We start from the raw sequence: 20,987 nt of genomic DNA, 5'->3' as shown, positions 1-20,987 counted from the left end.
GCAAGGTTATGTAGCATTGCACAAGTTGCTATTATTTTGCAACATTTGATGGGGCTGTACTGGCGTGCACCTCCATTTTTGTGCAGGCAACGGAACGTGCTTTTTAGTAGTCCAAAGGTGCCCTCCACCATATTGCGTGTGCCCTTATGTGCCACATTGTATCTCCTCTCCCTTGGGGGTGGATGGGTTGAGATATGGGGTGAGTAGGAAAGACCGGAGGGCATATCCGCTGTCACCTAAATGTGAAAGAAAGTGCAATTATTTTGTGTCACCAATGGGTAAATCCAAGGTATACATCAGGGTGTGTGACATTGATTTACCTAGTAGGTATTCTTCTCCGAATTCACCAGAAGCCAGACGTATGTAGATGCCACTGTTCCTGAGTATGTATGAGTCGTGGGTACTCACGGGGAATTTGGCAACAATGTCAGTGATGATGAAGTTTGCATCACATATCACCTGCACGTTCATGGAGTGATGGATTTGCGGTTGCGGTAAATGTATTCTGTTGCTGCTGGTTGGCAGATTGGTATGTGGGTCCCATCGATGCAGCCTATTACGTGTGGGAACTGTGCCATTTGGTAGAATTCCAGCTTGGTCTTCTGCAGCTCCGCCTGTGTGCTGGGGAAGGTTATGTAATGATGCATTCTGTCCATCTTGGCATCCAGGAAGGTATTGAAAAAACGATATAGGCAACTCTGTGACACACTCTGTGACACACCACCTACTGTGGCTATCACACCTTGGTAATTTCCTGATGCCAGGAGGTGCAGGCAACAGAGTACATGTACATGGGTTGGTATTGCGTGTACACTTGGTGTCTGATGCTCAAGATATGGTTTCAGGTCCCGTATCAGGTCAAGGATGGTGTGTGTGTGTAGCCTGTACCTCCCATGGATTTCTGGCTCAGTCATTTGGAACAGTGTGACACGCAGTCTGTACACACGCTCTTCCCGTCTCCAAATCCTCACTCCTGCTGCTCTCAAACGTAGCCGCTCTGCTATGGCATAGAGGGCCGCCATTGTTCACACTGTTGTATTTTGGGGCTGTTTTTATGCACTGCACCGGATTACCACCTGCTCTGGATCAGTGGTAAATAACGATTCGTTAATATCGATTTTGGTCAAATTCGGTATTACCGAATTTTGCTACATTGCATTTCTGATTTTTTACCGATTCGTTTTTTACCGAATCGGTATTGTTTGTTTCGTTGTTCACCGATCGGTAAATAAGGAATCGGTAAGGATTTACGGATTCGTTATTACCGATGGCATTCGGTAATACGTACATCGCACAGGGCTAAATACCAGTCGGTAAAGCCAAAATGTACTGAATTTCGGCTTTACCGACCGGTATTTGGCCACCTAAATATTGCCCTTGCTCAGGTGTGTAGGCCTAAGTGGAGCGAAACTGCACTTCAAGACAGAATTCCCAATTACAATGTTTTACAGAGAGTGAGACTCAAGTAGTGAAACTTACCCACAGTAAAAGGTCCAAGAACCAGGTTGTCAAAGATTAAAATCCTGGTGGACTAAATGGGTGGCACCCATGTGCAACAACTGTCATCAACTCAAACGTACTGTGTTGGTTCATAAGCCTCCCCACTAAGCAACCATCAGTTATACAGTAAACAAATAAAAAATATGTACAAAATGCAGTTGTCAAAACAATTGAAAATCCCAGCTAATAGAACCTTGTAAGGACTGCTTTGTGCAAATTGTCAATTCCCATGGTTTGTTCAGGTGGGTCAACACCACCAAAAACGTTGCCTACTACAGTAATCTGCGAGATTCCATGTTCCAAAATACCTACCCAAAAGCTTTAGCACACTAATAACAATCCACCCTTAAAAACCTATTGACTTTAGACACATGCATTTTAAAATAAGTAAGGCCAACGTGCTTTGTTGTAACTTTACTTCATAAACAGATCACACCTAAGGAATCCGACGTAACGTTTCCCAGTGAACCAATAACGCCTCTAGCCTTTAACAATGGCTTGACACTATATACAACCCAGGCCTACTGAAGTGCGCCTAAGACAATAACGGTCAGGCAAACATTTACAAAACTACAAATATGTGCAAACGTACAGTGAGCAAGCAATATACAATCCCTCCCAATAAGCCTAACAAAAATCATCACAGTACAATTCTACTCCCCTGGTTTATCAGAGTGGACGACCAACACAAAAATCTTTGTTCACTATGGTCATCCCCGAGATTACATGTAACCCAATACTTTTCTATGGCCTTTAACATAATACGATAACAACCCAGATGCCTTTTAACTTTACACTACGCTTTTATCAATAAGTCAGGCCTACTGTCTTTGTAATAACTTTTCATAATAAACAGGCCAGACCTCTGTAAAGCGCTTAATATTTCTATGCACACCAATCAATAATATAGTTTTTATCATTGGCAGTCACGGCCGGTATGGCTCTCGGGGGAGGGCACACCGCTCCTGCTCTGCCCTGTCCTGCCCTACCCTGCCCTGCCCTGCTTGCACAGCAGCCCCGCCCCGCCCACCCCCGCAATGAAACATAAAATGGTAATACCTCAAAAATGTTTCAATTGTGTCCACAGTAATATTATTTTGGGGACCACTGTTGCACATCCCATGAACGGCAAGATCGTTAAATAAATACACTTTGCCATCTGCAACACTAAGAATTTGGTGTATGGACTGAAGTGCCTATGTTGCATGGTATACATCGAAAAGACAGAAAGAAAAATCAAGACTCGGATCACAGAGCATTAAAGTTATCCCCACAATAAAAACAAGAACTCCAGTGCAGCCACACATTGGGTTGATGCAGGACAGAATACCTATCACTTGCGGTTTTAGATATTGAAAATAGTAAAACCCAAGCTTGTGGTTGACAATCGCAAACGACTTCTGCAAACTTAAAGAACTCCAGTGCAGCCACACATTGGGTTGATGCTGGACAGAATACATATCACTTGCGGTTTTAGATATTGAAAATAGTAAAACCCAAGCTTGTGGTTGACAATCGCAATCTACTTCTGCAAACTGAATTTTTTTTGGATTGGACACCATGCAACTGTATGTCATGAATGATAAGTTGGAATATGTAATTTTAATGAAAAGCAATGAAATACTGAATATGCTGTATTCAGGCGTTTTTGATGTTTATCGTTTTCTATTTTCTTTTCAATTTTCTTGACTGTTGCTGAACTTGTTTTTCAGGGTTTTTTCAGTTTTTACATGTTTAATTTGATGTTGTGAGCCATGCAGTAATTTATGGGACGCTCAAACCAGGTTAGTTCATTTGCTGATTGTGGAGCATTATGGCAATTTTATCTGCTAATATTTGCTCATTAACCATTATGACAAGGATGCTGCTCATGATGCCTTCATATAAACATATTTTTAGGTCGAGCCTATCCCATTCCGCAGGAATGGATAGGGGAGAATTTTAGTGTTGCATCAGGAAAGCTAAACCAGTCGTCGGATTTCCACAAGTGCATGTGGTCTCGTGAATGCGCTCCCATCCGCCTGCTGGTTTAGCTTACCTGATGCTCTCCACATCAAAGCCATCAGCCTCCCTCCCACAGGCTTCCCCAGCGTGCGCAGTGCGTGCTGGCCTCACTTCTCCTCCCCTCTAATTACTTGCACTTTCACGGCCGCCAGGCCGTGAGCTACATCAAAGGGTTCCGCTGCCCCGCCCCCTGCTTCACGGCCGCTTCTCATTTCTGCCCGTCATCATATCATCAGCCTCCCTCCCACAGACAGCTGGTTTTCTGTAGCACTTCATACCGCACTTTTGCTGGTTCTAAGTGCTGTAAACAGCAAATGTTGCTGTCACTTGAATTTAATGTTCTATAAGTGTGTTTAATTTATTTATTTCTCTAGAACACTACCCCTCCGGACATACAAAAACATAGACGTATCCTGAAATTGACGGCTACTTAGAAACGTGTGATCTGTGGCAGACGCATTCGCATGCTTTTCCCGTGTAGCAAACACATACCCATTAGCAGCCGCGGCATGTACAGTTAGATGCTCATATATATAAGAACATGCACACACTCATCTACAGACCTTTCCACAGACCCACCAATAAGACCAGCACATTGCTTCAGACATCAAGCTGGGCTTCTGTGCGCGTGCTAACGTGTACCAGGGATCAACGCTCATATTTCTAGCTCATGTGCGTGTGCAAACGTGCACGAGGGATGGACGCTCATATTTCTAGCTTATGTACGTGTGTAAAGGTGCACGAGGCATCGACGCCCACATTTCCAACTTGTGTGCGTGTGCACACGTGCACGAGGGACTGACACTTCTATTTCTACAACAGCCCCGATTTTTTGATTTCGGGAATGTCTCATCCAGAAAGTTGTCTCCCGTTTTCATTCAAATATTCAGCTTGATGGGTGTACATTTCGGATAGGAGGGGGTGTGTACCAAGTATGGATAATTCACAATAGTTAACTTGAGCTGCTCCCCCCACCCTCATAGACAAATCTTTGAACCGAGCTGGTTTTTAGGTGGGACCAGCAAACACTGAATTCTGCTGTATTCCGACTTGCCACTCACCGCAGTGTCAGCTTCCAAATGCCCTAATTTTACATACTTCCCATCAGCATCACAGCATCGAGAAGAGCGCAAGTCATTAAAATGCTAATTAATATAAAAAAATATATAATGCCCTTGGTTGGCAACATTAATACTTGATGGATTTCCCGAAATTAGAATATGTTGTTTTTTAAAAAAAAATAGAAAAAAATTGTACCACGCAATAGGGGAAATTTTTCGTATAATTGAATCGTATTAAAATTTCAAACGTGAGAAAAGAAAGCGATTGGAGACACAGCCTGAATTAAATGCACCAGGGTGTACTGAGCGCGTTTTTAATACAAATCCTTCTTTTTTTTCGTTTTAAAGAAGAAACCGTTCACCATACCTATTTCGTTTTTTTCTCATAATGATGTGTGTTTTTTTATTTTTATTATAGCAGTTTTTTGTGTTCTGTTTCGGGAAATAGACCAATAAAGGCAAAAATTAAGAAATTCCTGGTGCGATAGGTAGCCTCAAACATCGAAATACTGACATTTTCTTTTTTTCACGCAATTTCATTCTGTCCAATATCTTTTTCCCTTGGTTTTAAGCACCTTAGACTCGTTTTCAAGATGCTCATTAAAACGAACAAATGATGTGTTTATATAAACAGCCACAACAACGCGTTCAACAACTGCTCTCTTTCATACAGAGAACAATTTAAAGCTATTTTGTAATTTAAATAATAGTCATTCTTATCCACCTGAGGAAAATGCAATTTTGTAACTTGGAATAATTCTGTGGTCACAACCTTATCAGACATTCTAGAAGTCTGTGCCAGTCCAGGGTTTAGACGGTTTTATCCACATCTCAACAGAGAGCAACAGAGAGCACTTTTCAAATAGTTCTGGTGGCACATTTGCTTTTAATGCAGGGTTATGTACAAATGAGTGCAAATAAAGCAAGGCACCTCAAAACACATCAAAGCCATCAGCCTCCCTCCCACAGGCTTCCCCAGCGTTCGCAGTGCGCGCTAGCCTCACTTCTCCTCCCATCTAATTGCTTGCACTTTCACGGCCGCCAGGCCGTGAGCTCCATCAAAGGGTTCCGCTGCCCCGCCCCCTGCTTCACGGCCGCTTCTCATTTCTGCCCGTCAGCACATCATCAGCCTCCCTCCCACAGGCAGCTTGTTTTTAAAGAAGACTTTTTTTTTATAACCGTACATGGGTCACTTCTCTCTCCTCCGTTCAGTGAACCAAAATGCACTTTTGATGCTTGAGGGCATCTTTGCAAAGCTCCCGCGGTGGTGGTGTCTGAACTCGGCACTGCTCGATGTCACTTTACACGACATGATTGTTCCAGACCGGTCACAGCTGGACATTTCTTTGCCCTGGGTTGGTTGCAGCGGATCTGAGACTGCCTGGCAGCTCCTTGTGATTTCTCCATAAATAACACTGGCTGGCATTTCTCAGTACATCTGCCGATTTAGCCATCTCTCACTGTCTTCCGGAACAAGTCAGGGGTAGGATCCCATGTATTGTTTAACCCCTTCCGTGCGGCCGCGATTTCCCCCGTGTGCGGCCGCCGGACGAACAGGGGCGGGCCGTGACGAACCCCAGCCGTCATCAGCACACGAGCACCGTAGTGCATGACGGCTGGGGTTCGTCACCAGCATGGACGGGGTTAATGTCCCCCAAAATATGATCTACCTGTCTGGGTTTGTAAGCAAATCTTTCCCTGAACGACTACCAGTTATCTGCTGGAGAAAGTGGTCGCGCCCCTCGCTTCTATGCCCCTCCCCCTCCCCACACACATTACCAGCAGCACAAACTTATGCGCACACAGTACGACAAACACACCAGCAGCAATTTACTCACTCACCCATCACCACACCCAAGTATGCAAACACACCCACAGCGCAATACTAGTTTCTTTTTGCTTTCCTCCGTTTACTTCCTCTCTGCAACCCTGACGGGTGTGCAAGGACTCCGGGGAACTCTTCTCTCCACTCAGATTAAAGGTCTTCCTACACCCACCGACTTGTTCGACGGAGCAAGCACTGCTCCACTTCTGTCAAAGTTAACAGTTGCACTTTGACATAGACGTACTGGTGCAGTGTGACATTTGAATAGCGGTGAAAAAGACTGTTGGATCGCTATTTGTCACAATTGTTTACTTTTTTGTAAAATACTAGTGTCTCACCCCTTTTTCTAATTAAACGTACTTTTGCTACTTTTTCAACTAATGTTATTTCGTTGCTGGTAGCTCATGTTCTCCAGCCTCCGTGGGTTGTGCCTTTAGCAGATCGTGTTAGTGGTTGCTTTACATATTCTGTTACCGCATTTTCATTTTGCACTATACTGAGCTTCAAACATCGCTCTTAACCAACCTCTTTCGTTCGTGGTGTTGAAACGTTTTTGTGCAATCCCACAGAGCTGCCGGTGTTCTACTCTGACCATCCAAAATAAATAACTTGCCCACATTTACCAATGGGGTACTCAGGCCAGATTCATGTTGTTTTGGATGATACGATCCATTGCAAACACTTGGCAGTACATAGTTAATTAGCAGCTCTGTTTATCTCGGAGATACACTCTATTGAAATGTCTAGAGTGGGATAAGAAGAAAAATTAATTTACAATGTAGGTCGATTTTAGGGACTGCCCCTCATGAAGGGCATTCAAAAGTATAAAAGTATGCACCTCTTTGACCTGACTATCTATCTATCGCCCTCACTCGCTCTCGCACTCAATCACCCTCACTGAAGCTATCTATCGCCCTCACTCTAGCTATCTATCACCCTCACTCTAGCTATCTATCGCCCTCACTCTAGCTATCTATCGCCCTCACTCTAGCTATCTATCGCCCTCACTCTAGCTATCTATCGCCCTCACTCTAGCTATCTATCGCCCTCACTCTAGCTATGGCATCACCACAGCATCACCACAGCATCACTATGCGCCACCACAGTATCAATCTGTGTAACCATTCAACAACAACTGGTTCGAATATGTTCTCTCAATGTTTCAAGCTTTATTACAAATGTCACAAAAAGATGTTAGTATTTCACTTCTGTTCTTGGATTTTCGTCACAAAAAAATACACTGAACATAATCTTCACAAAAGTTTAAGCTATTGCCATTATAAATTACAATAACTTATTTAAGTATTAATTATTTAAAAGAATTAAAAGCCACTGTTATTTGTAATATCAATACATCCAAGTCACGTAAATACAAAACATGTTGCATTACAAATGCTATAGGTGTCAGATTTGCGAAAGATAAAAGTATTGGCATTGTAAATGACAAAGCTATTCATTTCACTATTTTCAAAACCAACACATAAATAACAAATGTGTCATTTACAAGACCAATAGCTCAAACTTTCCTAATGCGAGACCTATTGCATTGCAAATACTTGTTTATAAATGTTGATTTCAGTGATCATTATTTGTTTTATGTTTAATTATTGAAAATTAGGTTGGTTACTTTTTTTGTCTTCCAGCATGTCACTTTCTTTTGTTAAATTCGTACCATTCCAGCACATTAGGCTTTCAGCTGAAACATTTATCACGGTGAGGGCCAGTCTTTTTCCACATTTTCGGGGGAGATGGGCCCTCTAAGCAAGTGGTCCATCCAGGGCACTGGTTTTTATATCCGGGTGAACACACACAGTGAGAGAGCACATTGAGGGAATTCGCTGCAACCTTAGTAATCAATCAAGCTAGAATTACATAGGTAATTGCATGCGCACTCTTCATTCACTTTACATTTTTGAGCATTGGAGTTCACAGGAATCTTCACCTATTTTCCGTCAAGGATGTATTTGTAACAGACACCGCTATATTGTCAATTGTTATGTTTGTAATCTCAGAGGCATGCATTTTAACCAGTTGCGTGCTTCTGTCAGACAACGGCTGTCGCATGCACTACCTCCGACGCGGCCCCGCCCACTCATCAAATCCGCCGCACCACTGCGGAATTGCAGCCACCGTAAACGGGTTAAACCGACGCACAACAGAACACACACCTCATTCGCGCCCGTCAATTATTAATTTACCAAATGTTATATTTTCAATGCAGAGGATTTCAGCTTTGGTTCGGGCACACTCCTCCCTGGTGCCTGTTAATTGGTAGGTTTTTAATTTTCAAGTTGAGGCCTTTACCAATGTTCTATTCTTTTACTCACAAAAGTATAATTCACGGTGTATAAAAACAGGGAGGATAGCATGCTGGAGGTTCGCATGAGCGTACATCAATGTTTGTGGAGCCCATGGTTAGTTTGGATTTGTATCTTACCACAGAGGTTATTGTGTATATACCATTTCGCTCATCGTTTGGTGAGCGAAATGGAAACATCGCAAACTATGCTTGAATATATGTTTTTTTTAATGGTTGTTCTGTATTTCATTAGATCTCGTTTCAGGTGTTAATTTCATTTTGAGTATTTTGGTCATATGGGCACATTGGCATAATTTATATGGCAAAAAACTGTTTTGTTACACTTGGTTTATGATCGTCACTGGTTGAAGGGGCACCTGGCTCACCGCATATTTCTTTTGTGTTTTTGGATTATATGTGGTTCTCACAGAGCCAAACAATTATTTTGTTTTGTTGGTGTGATCCCTGATGAAGGGTCCTTTGGACCAAAATGCATTAAGTCTTTGAAACCATTGGAATCGATTGGTGCAAATGGTCATCTTTTGGAAATATGAGATGATATCACAATGTTAATGGAGAAGAATATGTAAAACACTCATTAAAAGAATAATCAACAGCAGCTAATCCATTGGCATATCATTTCTAAACTCATCATAAATTGGTGAACCTACCATGGGACTGGGAAGTGGACACACAGCCAGCAATAGCTTTAATCTCAATGGTGTGCAAATTGGGACGGTGCACACCCAAGGACTGCACATGAAATCTGAAAAACACTTTTGAAGTATCTGAGAATACAAATGAGTGCACTTAACCCCTTCCTGCTCATGACGGCTCCACGCCGACATGAGTCACGGTAGGCGTGTGCTCATGATGGTGTGGGGGCAGTCATGCCGCTCCTCCCACGCGGCACTAATTCCCGCCTGAGCGGGCGAATAGATGAGTGGGCGGGGTTGTGACGGAGCCACGCCGTCATGAGCACACGCCACCCGTGAGGCATGACGGCGTGGAGCCGTCATGAGCGCTGAAGCACCGCGCCCACCCCCTAGCCCCCCCGTGCCGCGGCAAAATTCGCGGCACAGGGAAGGGGTTAAGGAACATTGTTCCATTCAAAACAATATACCAGCCCTCTCAACAAGGCCGAACAAGAATCATCACAGTGAAAACCCTCATGGTTCGTCAGAGTAGATGACTAACGTCAAAACCCTTGCCTACTACCGTAATCAGTGAGATTACATGTAACAAAATACCTGCCCATAGCCTGTAACACAATGTGAGAACAGGCAACTGCTAAAAGCTTACTAGATTTAACATACGCTCTTAACAATTAATAAGCAATACCAACTGCCTTTTTCATAAGGTTTCATACTAAGCAGACAAGACCTATGGCATCAAACCTAGTGCCTTAGGTGCACCAAACAGACATATTGATTGTAACCATAACCAACTCAGGCCTAGAGTTTTAAGCGTAATCTTTTCCCTAAGGCAACAATCAGACACAAACTTATAAAATCAAAAAGGTATACAAAATTACAGCTGGCTAAGTAAAATACTATCTCTCTTAAAATGGATTAAGGATTCTCACAGAGAAAACCTTCTATATCTATGGTTTGCTACATTGGGCAGTCAACACCAAAACTATATGCCTACTACAGTTATATGTGAGATTCCATGTAACAAAATCCCTATGTGTAGGCTTGAATATACAATAATAACCAGGGACAGCTCTAGGGCGGTGCGATCAGTGCAGCAGCTGCTGCCGTTGACTCAGGGGCTCAATGTTTATAAAAAACACTGGTTTAAAGAGCACCTGCTGCAGATTTACTTATGTGCCCAGCAGTTTTCAGGCAACAATAAAAGTTTGGAGATAACTCTTGTGATTAATGTTCCTGCTGGAGAGAGATGGAGTTTTGTCTAATGGCAGTTACCACTCATGATAAAGGAGCGCAGAGGGTTATTATGCCTGCTGCAAAGAGCGTGAGCCACTCAAATCACCGAACTGTATTTAACGTGGATCGCTCAGTTGATTAGTGCTTTTGACACAGAGATCCTTTTGTTACTTACAGTTCATAAGTTACAACCCTCATGTAGCACTGTGAGCTATGAACGGTCATCAAAGAGCTGCATGCAAACGGCATGGTACAGGTTAGAATGTTATAATTTTTTCCCAGTCTTTCATTATTTCAATGCTGCTAATAAAAGGTTCATTAGGGAAGAATTACACTCGGATTAGTAAAGCCAATCACTATGTTATGTTTTAAATCCTAAGTTTGTGCTTCTCCAAACCAAACATTCTTAAAGCATATACTGCCTATGAGTATCAGTGACATGCGACTCTAAACACCCCGTACTCCTTATGGTCTTATGCAACATATCCCATAGACCGATTTATAAATGTTTGATTCACTGGCTCTGTATAATGTAAGTGTGATGTAAAGTCCTGTGACATCTTACACTGGTATGAATAAAGGAGCTACAATACAAATGAAATGTATGTGAGGGAGGGATTGTGGAGAGACGCAAGGCATTGGTGGAGCATGGTAGCAAGAGAATTCGTGGAAAAGGAGGTTTTGGGGGCGCCAACAAAGATTGTCGCACTGGGCGCCCCCAGTGCTAAACCAGCCCTGGTAAAAACAATGCACACTTAAGATTACTATTCACTTTAACACATGCTTTTCGCAATAAATATGACCGGCTTATTGTCTTTATCATAACATTTCATAATAAACAGATCAAGTCTATAGCCATGATCATTGGCTCGCCACTATATCCAACTCACTCCTGCTGTATCAAGTATACATTTTGCCACTAGCCATAAAAGCGCAATACAAGCAGTCCTTTTAAACAAACATTTGCAATGCAATAGATTTTGCATTCACGTGAGTTTGATCTATTAGCATTGTAAATGACAATGCCTTTTATTTATGTTTTGGGTTTTAAAACATAAATAAAAGGCATTGTCATTTACAATACTAATAGCTTAAACACTCGCAAATGCGAGACCTATTGCATTGCAATAAAGTGCCTTCTCGACCACTTGTTAGATTATAAATATCAGAGGAAGAGACCAGCCTGCGACATCTTCAAAGTAGTGATAAGTAGTGCAGTGAAGAAGATGTGTAAGTGTTGTAAATTACACAGCCCCAAAATGTGAAGTGAGAGTTACATATGATCCGAGCTATAAACACTAACAAAGCGATACAACACCTTTCCCTCTGTTATTACACTGCCACAGCTCAGGAGGAAGAGCAGGAGGGGGGCTATTTCCTGCCCTCTCCGTGATTTGAGTGTGCAGTGTGGCATTGCGTAATGTCAATGCTATCGTTGGCCTGATTCAAAAACACTCCAGCTGTAGTAGGGCCCTGGCTTCACCTCCTGGTGCAGGATGGGCTGTGCTTTATGGCAGGCGCTGAGTGAGGGAGGGACGGATGGTCTCGGCTGCAGCTCCAGCCTCGTACAATGCCCCTAATATTTCTAGTGAGCGAGAGGCGCTGAAGTAGTGGTATTGGTGGTGGTGGTAGTATTATTGGTGGTGGGGTATTGATGGCGGTGGTATTGGTGGTGGCGGTGGAAATTGGTACTGGTGGTGGTGGGGGTGGGGGTATTGGTGGTGGTAGTATTAATGGTGGTGGTATTGGTGGTGCTGGCGGCAGTGGTGGTATTGGTGGTGGCATTAGTGAAATTGGTGGAGTTGGTGGTGGTTGTAGAATTGCTGTCGGCCAGAGTGAGAAGCTCCAGCACGAGGAGTGGAGAGCCGCCTGTGACTCATTTCGGTCCAAATTCTATTAAGACACTCAGGTCACCATCGAACTGCGGTTTGCTGCTACAGTCAGTGTACCCCCCCCCCCCCCCCCCACTCACCTCTGCCGCAGGCTGAAGAACTTCAGTCCCAACACTTCCTAACTTATGAAAAAGCAAGCAGCTCAGCCTGGCAAACACACTCTCCCTAGCCCGCACTCTCCCCAGCACTGGCAGCAATCAGGTGAGTCACACACGGCTTTTACTTTTTACACCCCATTTAACATCTGGTGAAATATGAAATTGCAGCAGTCATAAGGAATCTAAGGGATTTAGCTGTCAATGTCTCACAAAAAAAAGAAACAAGGAAAAAGTAATCTAGAACTATTTTGTCTGAGTAACCTCACACAAAGTAACCACACACCTAAATGAAAGATGATAAATCATACGTATTAAAGAAATTGAGCGGAAATGCATTATTGTACACTGACGTATGACACTTCATTTGCATTCTCTGCAGAGATTTTGTGCCTATTCAGGGAGAAACAGAATTGAGGCTTAATTGGCGCAGTGGGGAATAGAGACTTCTTAATTACAGTGCTGAGAATGCAGCCTATGACTTAAAACACTGTAGGGCAAAGAAAAAGGTTTGGGTCCTATATCTGGACTGGCTTGGACCACTCAAATGTACTCAACAAAGTAAATAGCCAGACAGATTTGTTTTTGAACTTTGGATACCACCCAGCCTATCAGTTCTGGGGGATCGACTATTTTATTTTAGTATTTTTATCTATTTTTATCAAAACATTTTATCATTTGTTTTGTATATGTCATCAAACAAACAGTGAAAAATACAAACAAATAAAGTGTGCAATAAATATACAAGTGTTCAAAATATACACAATCAATACTGTCAATTTTAGAAAAAACACCAAAAACAATTTAATTATATACCTAACAATTATTTAGCGCTAGGAACCAGTCCTTCGTATTAGGTACAAGAAGCCAGGCGGACAAAGTCAAGTCAAGTTAAAATTTGTATAGCGCACTACTCACCCAGAGGGTCTCAAGGCGCTTGAGGGAGGGGGAGTATGCTATTTGTCGAATATCCAGGTTTTGAGTTGTTTTCTGAAGGAGAGGTGGTTCTGTGTGAGGCGGAGGTGGGTGGGGAGAGAATTCCAGGTTGTGGCCGCTAAGTAAGAGAAAGATCTTCCTCCCATGGTGGATCTTTGGATGCGAGGAATCGCGGCGAGGGCTTGGTTGGACGATCGTAGTTGGCGGTTGGGGAGTAGAAGGTCAGGCACGTGTTGAGGTATTTGGGTCGTAGAGGGCTTTGTGTGCGTGGGTGAGGAGACGGAACGTTATTCTCTTGTTGACGGGGAGCCAGTGGAGGTCTCTCAGGTGACCGGATATGTGATTGTGGCGGGGGATGTCTAGGATGAGTCTGGCGGAGGCGTTCTGGATGCGTTGGACTTTCTTCTGTAGTTTGGCTGTGGTTCCGGCGTAGAGGGTGTTACCGTAGTATAGTCGGCTTGTGACAAGTGCTTGGGTGACTGTCTTTCTTGTTTCGGTGGGGATCCAGTGGAAGATCTTTTTGAGCATACGTAAGATGTTAAAACATGAAGATGAGATGGCGTTGGCTTGTCTGGTCATCGAGAGGGAGGAGTCTAGGATGAAGCCCAGGTTACGTGCGTGGTCAGTAGGTTTGGGTGCGCTGCCCAGGGCTGATGGCCACCATGAGTTGTCCCAAGCAGAGGGGGATGATCCTAGGATAAGGACTTCCGTCTTGTCTGAATTCAGTTTTAAACGGCTGTTCTTCATCCACTCGGCTATGTCTTTCATCCCTTCATGTAGGTTAGTTTTGGCGGTGTTTGGGTCTTTGGTGAGGGAGAGGATCAGCTGGGTGTCGTCTGCGTAGGAGATGATGTTGAGGTTGTGTTGGCGCGCGATGGATGCGAGGGGGCTCATGTAGACCTTGAAGAGGGTGGGGCCGAGTGATGATCCTTGTGGTACGCCGCAGATGACTTAAGTGGCCTCTGATCTGAACGGGGGGAGACGGACTCTCTGGGTTCTTCCGGAGAGGAACGAGATGATCCAATCCAATGCTTTTCCTTGTATCCCTATGTTACTGAGGCGTTGGATAAGGGTGCTATGACAGACCGCGTCGAAGGCTGCGGAGAGGTCCAGTAGGATGAGGGCAGCTGTTTCTCCGTTGTCAAGTAGTGTTCGAATGTCGTCTGTGGCTGCGCTGAGGGCGGTCTCGGTGCTGTGTTTGGCTCGGAAGCCGGACTGTGATGGATCGAGGGAGCCGTTTGATTCGAGGAAGGTGGCGAGCTGACTGTTGACGGTTTTCTCAATGACTTTGGCAGGGAATAGGAGGAGCGAAATGGGGCGGTAGTTCTTAAGTTCGGTGGGGTCTGCTGTGGGTTTCTTCAGGAGGGTGCTGAGTTCGGCATGTTTCCAACTTTCCGGGAAGGTGGCAGTGTTGAGGGAGCAGTTGATGGCATCTCGGAGAGAGGGTGCGATGATGGAGTCGGCTTTGTTGAAGATGTGGTGGGGGCATGGGTCGGTTGGCGATCCGGAATGGATGGAGTCTTCAGTGCTGATTGGGTTCCAGGCGTAAAGGTTGGTGGTGGGGGGCTTCGGTTCGGAGGTAAGGAGGGTGGACTGGTTGCTGAAGCTGTTATGTATGTCCGCGATTTTGTTATGGAAGAACGAGGCTAGAGAGTCGCAGAGGTCTTGAGAGGGGGTGATGTCGTTGGTGCCGGCGGTGGGGTTGGTAAATTCTTTGACAATGTTGAAGAGTTCCTTGCTGTTGTGGGCGTTGTTGTCGAGTCGATCTTTAAATGCTGATTTCTTGGTGGATCGGATCAGCTGGTGGCGTTTGCGGGTGGCGTTCTTGAGGGCGGTCATGTTGTCTGTGGTTGGGTTTTTTCGCCAGGCTTTCTCGAGGGTGCGGCAGGTCTTTTTGGATTTTTTAAGGTCGTCATTGAACCAGGGGGCTTTTTTGCTACCTGGCTTGTTTTGAAGGTTTTTCAAGGGTGCTAATTCGTCAGCGCTGTGGGTGATCCATTGTGAGAGGTTGATGGCTGCTTGATTTGGGTCCAATGATTTGGCAGGAGGGTTTTTGTATAGCGATGTGGCGAGCTGGTCGGTGGTAATTTTGTTCCAGTTTCTACGGGGGATTTGTTGTGGCTGGTGGTGGGTCGTGGTTTTTCTGTAGTTGAAATGGACACATCTGTGGTCCGTCCAATGGAGTTCTGTGGCGTGATTGAAGGAGATGTGCTTGCTGGAGGAGAAGATTGGGTCGAGCGTGTGTCCGGCGTGGTGGGTGGGGGTGTCTACCAGTTGTTTGAGTCCTAGATTGGCGAGGTTGTCCAGAAGGGTGGTGGTGTTGCTGTTCTTTTCCAGGTGGAAGTTGAGGTCTCCTAGTACAATGTAGTCCTCGGAGGGGAGGGCGTGTGGGCTGATGAAGTCGGTGATGTCTTTGCTGAATTGCGTGCGGGGTCCAGGTGGTCTGTAGATGAGGGTGCCTCTGAGTGTGGTCTTATGGTCGGTGTGAATCTGGAAGTGAAGGTGTTCGGCGGCTGCGAGGTTGTCGTCGGAACTGGTCGTGATGCGGATGGTGTTCTTATGGACGATGGCGATGCCTCCTCCTGTTTGGTTGATGCGGTCCTTTTAGACGATTTTGTAGCCATCCGGGATGGCTATGGCGATGTCGGGCGCTGATGAGGCGTTCATCCAGGTTTCTGTAAGGAAGGCGACGTCGGGCGTTGTGGTATCTAGTAGGTTCCATAGTTCAGTGGCGTGTTTGTGTACCGAGCGGGTGTTGAGTAGGATGCACTTAAGGTGGTTGGTATCAGAGCTCTGTTTGGCGTTTGTGGATTTGGTGTTGGTCTTGATGCAGTCGAACTTGCAGGATTGGCAGGTGAAAGGTCCATGGGTGTGTCCTGGGGCGGCTTGGTGGCAGTTTGGGAGACGGCCGGAGTTGAGTGCTGAGAGGGTAGCGGTGTCGTACGTAATGCGGGTGGAGTGGATTTTGCGGGGACCAGGGAGTTTGGCGCTGGGCGCGGTCCAGGCGCGGACGGGCGTAGACGGGCTTACCTTTGGCACGCCTTCGGCACGCATAGGGCGCGTCCGCTGCGCGTGAACGCTGCGCGTATGTTGCTCTGACATAAGAGGATAGTGGAGGGGGCTGAGGTTCCGTGACAATTGTAAGTGGTGTTTTCAACTCGCACGAATATGGTCGAGTCTGGTATCTATGAACCGCAAATGACGAGTTTAGTGGGTGTACACAGTTTCGCTACGCTAACCTAAACCGTTCGTTTGTTACGTGGGTATTTCTATCTGTACCCACGGGTTCCATCTTAGATACGGCATCCATTTTGTCTCTTGCCCTCAAGTAGCCAGCGAACGGACGATGTCCGCTTCGCGACCCTGGGACTCCCAAGATATTTGCGGAAGACACATGTCCTTTGTAAGTGTCTTTATGACGAGGGGGATGATACTGTAAAGCAGATGGCGCCGCTCGAGGCTCATCTCGCCGTGCCGGTTTATTGTCTTAGCCGTGCATCTCATTAGGCACGTCCCTTTGATGCCTGTATCTCGTGTCTCTCGATACCTCCCTTTTACACCCTTTCCGATCTCCCCACTGTCTCCGTCTTCCTCTACACCTGTCCTTGTTCCTATTTCAATCTGTTTTACTGCTGGTTGGAATGCACTAATGTTGGGAAGATGGGTTTTTACAGTTGGGAACCGCCAAATGTTTCCGCACTTATGTTCCGGGCCTTGTGTATATCAAAGTGACCAAAGCGACCCCTCTGGGGGATGATTGTGGGAACCGGGTCATAAACTTTTGTGTTCAATGTAACTCTATGGGAAAACCATGTATAAAAGGAGCGATCCGCAGAACCAATTTGAAGCAGACGCTCTGAACTACACTTGTTGTACTTCCGTGATTTCTGTGTTTCCCTGCAGCAAATAAACCTTGAATCTTTGACGCCGAAGGAAGTGTCCCGTGTCTCTGTGATTTGTACGCCGGAGCAGGTTACCCACGAAGGTTTCAGGTGTTGTGCCCTGGCACCGCTGGGTTCTAAATAACCCAGTCCTTCAGGGCGGAGCGAGGGAGGAGCAGCTGGGAGGCGGGAGCGGGGTGGAGAGCCGGGCTGGGAGGCACAACAACAAAATGGCAGCAAAACCAAAAGCGAAACAGGACGAGATTGGGCACAATCTTAATTATCGCTATGAAATGGGCAGTGACACCGTCACAATCAGGCACAAATCATTTAAGCAGGCAATGCGAGCAATGCACAATTGAATACTGATTAATGAGCAGTCTAGCAATATAGCGCTACGATATTAATTAATGAGCAGTCTAGCAGTATAGCGCTACGATATCAATATAATCAGGCACAAATAATTTCCGTAAGCAATGCGAGCAATGCGCAATTGATTAAATAAGCAATGAGCTGTCTGGCAGTATAGCGCTACAATACCAATTTTTGATCAGGGAGCAGCGTGAGGAGCGACCGCTTCTGAGCAAGTCAGGACGGTCACAGCGCTTGATCGAACGGGTTGAACCTTAATTTTCAGTGGGAGGGAGGAGCAGCTGGGAGGCGGGAGCGGGGTGGAGAGCCGGGCTGGGAGGCACAACAACAAAATGGCAGCAAAACCAAAAGCGAAACAGGACGAGATTGGTTCATAAGTGCTGCCTACCTTCAAGCTCCTCACCCACGCACACAAAGCACTCCACAACGCCGGACCAGCCTACCTGAACAGCAGACTCAGCTTCCACACCCCCACCCGCCAGCTCCGCTCCGCCAGCCTCGCCCTCGCAGCTGTCCCCCGCATGCAACGAACGACCTCTGGCGGCAGATCCTTCTCCTACCTCGTCGCCAAGACCTGGAACCTCCTTACCTACATACAGCAGACCCAAGACCTTCTTGCCTTCAGAAGGCTCCTCAAGACCTGGCTCTTCGAGCAATAGCAGCAGCACCCCCCCTCCCGTCCCCCCCACCCCCACACCCCCCCACAGCGCCTTCGGACCCTCACGGGTAAGTAGCGCGCTCTACAAGTACTGTGATTGATTGATTGACGCATCTGTTCTGGCGCATCCCTGCTGATTTGTAGAGATGCACCAGAAGTTGTAAATCTGCCCCTGTGAATATGCACATTGTTTTACAATTGTATTACACGCAATATTAAAGAGGCCGACATAAAATGGACAGACATTTACTGTTCATTATTAAGGAAGTGTTAACCCTTCAGTTCCCGTGGTTTTGCAGCAGTTTCATGCATGTACGGTAGCGCTTCTGCAAGTCGGTTTTTATGTTTATCACATAATGTTAAGCAATAACTGCTCATACGGAAGCTCTGTCCGGACAGACCTAAAAACTGTTTGTATTTCTGTTGTAGTTCCTAGAACTACCGCAATATTTAGAAGGGCAGTCTCTCTCAAATACTCCCTATTCTTAGTAGCCATAAAAAGCTTGAACACGCTGCAGCCTTCCTTCCATGTGCTGTCACTGAAGCCTCGAGAGGAACAGCCCTGCCCCCCTCCGCTTCAACCAGGGCATTGAGAACGCTGTGGGAGCTTCCTATTTCGCTGTAGGTAATGGGGGAGCACGGAAGCCCTCTGCTCTACTTTATCCGCACTTTAATATACTCCCTACCACACCACTCCCCCCTCGCTTGGTCCATACGGTGCGGGAAGGTAGGGTAGGAACAAAAAGTTATTAACTTCGGGAAGTGCCTCCAGCGTGGACCGGCAGAGCGCGCCTACCGCTGCCTGCCTCACAAAACACAACCCTGCAGCCTGTGGAGCACCGCCTGCAGCGCGCTGTCTCTCCGTCCACGACGGAGGAGGGGTTATGGGGTTCCCCCCGTGTAGTACCTGAGCCGAGGCTGTCGTGGATCCTCAGGGGGCCGCGCAGGCTGTAGAGCAGGCACAGCAACACGCAGAACCAAATGGCCCACAAGTAGCTCCAATACCAGGACATGCAGCCTTTCATGTGCTCGGGCAAGCCCGGGCCAGAATCAGCCATGTTCCCGCCGTTGCCTCCGCCTCCTCCTCCTGCTGCTGCCGCCACCGCGGGGCCTCGGTGTATGCTGGGATGATTCACAGCCTCAAAAAGCAGGCTCTCCCTCTCCAGCTCCTGTTTGATTTCAGGTTCGCTGCTGCTTCCCCTCATCATGGAAAGAGATCAGCTGCTAACAGCACTGGCCACGCTCCCGCCATTCATTGCCTGTGACACCAAGAGACACTTCATCTGCCCCGGTTTTACATCGTCCCCTTAGTGGCTTAGTCCATTCTAAAAGTTTTCAAAGTTCCGTCTCTTCCTCTAAGCTTTGTTACGTACACTGGCTATTCATACATAAAGGCTGCTGGAGTTGCACAATCGCTTCATTGGGATCTAGGAGGCACTTTAACACCTGAAGCAAAACTCCACCCATAGGCTTCCTTACTCTGGCATGTCGCTATTAGTACACAAGGCATACAATTATTGTTTTGACGACCGCTGTTTTGCAGTAATGTAAAAACAAATGCCACAATTGGAAATTAGAGAACGTTTACTTTTGCTTATATTTAGAAATTGTCAAACGCCAATATTTTTCATTCATTATTACACTATTTACAGCACAATTAAAAGAAAACATCGGCGCATCAACTTTTTTTACTGCTACCATGTAAAATACACAACATGTGAATAATTTACAACCCATCTGGTAAACCGGGTTTCAGTTTTAAAAGTATGTTTTCAATAATAGCATCAGATCAAAACTAATGGTGATTTGAGCAGGGCTTTAAGTGGGATGAAAAAACATGGGGGGGGTTCTCTCAAAGGGGCGTGGTCAAAGTAATTAAGGGCGTGCCTTAAAACACATAAGCTAAAAATCTGTGTTTAGCAGCATGCATTTTGCTGTTTCTGTCATTGCGTCCAGCTATATGATACAAGTCACATCATATCTACAGGTCAGGACTATTGGCTTTGTCTGTGTTTGCTAGTTGCATAAGATAAATAAGCAGCAACTATGGCTTGTATATAATATTGAAAAAACTTCCACTTAAAGCCCTGGTGACACCACCACAGTGTTGCTGCTCCTGAGTTTCAAAAAGAGAAGGGAAATCCAGAGAGAAAATGCCCCCCCCCCGACCCCGAAGCGCAGCAAATCTCGTCCTCCGGCGGGCCCGGGATGCCGCATCGCCAGAAGGATTTTTTACTCAAAAAGCTTCTGGCCACCAATTTTGATACTGCTAGTGAATTATGCAGATTTCACATACAACACAATTAGTCATTGAACTGTACTTCAATGATTGTATTTGTTCATCTTCATTTTTTAAGTATAATTCATATTTTAAAGTGCATGAGAGGAATACACATTTCATTCGTAATAGTGTACATTTTAAAACAGTGCAAAGGAAATTATAAATTGATATTTTCATGAATTCATTAGAAAAAACATATATGAAAAAAACCTTACATTCATATCATATGACTACACCAGTCAACAGTTCGATAGTGTCTGCAAGTGATAAGATTATTCTCTTATAAACATTCAA

General features: G+C 45.5%; 1 protein-coding gene across 3 annotated transcripts in view; it reads right to left on the bottom strand.

Moving 5' to 3' along the window:
• Positions 1 to 19,768, bottom strand: part of ST7 (suppression of tumorigenicity 7) — a 579,549-nt gene extending 559,781 nt beyond the window's left edge. For 2 of the 3 annotated variants that reach the window (XM_086919395.1, XM_086919397.1), the window contains exon 1: positions 19,320 to 19,737. In XM_086919395.1, the coding sequence (XP_086775521.1) occupies positions 19,320 to 19,620 (301 nt within the window). In that variant the 5' untranslated portion in view covers positions 19,621 to 19,737. Of the gene's footprint in view, positions 1 to 19,319 lie in introns of all 3 variants that reach the window. The other variant, XM_086919396.1, reaches the window with a different exon arrangement.
• Positions 19,769 to 20,987: the final 1,219 nt, after the last annotated feature.

This window comes from Lissotriton vulgaris, chromosome 1_1 (assembly GCF_964263255.1).
Source record: "Lissotriton vulgaris chromosome 1_1, aLisVul1.2, whole genome shotgun sequence".
Taxonomy (NCBI): Eukaryota; Metazoa; Chordata; class Amphibia; order Caudata; family Salamandridae; genus Lissotriton; species Lissotriton vulgaris.
This window is presented reverse-complemented; position numbering and strand designations above follow the sequence as displayed.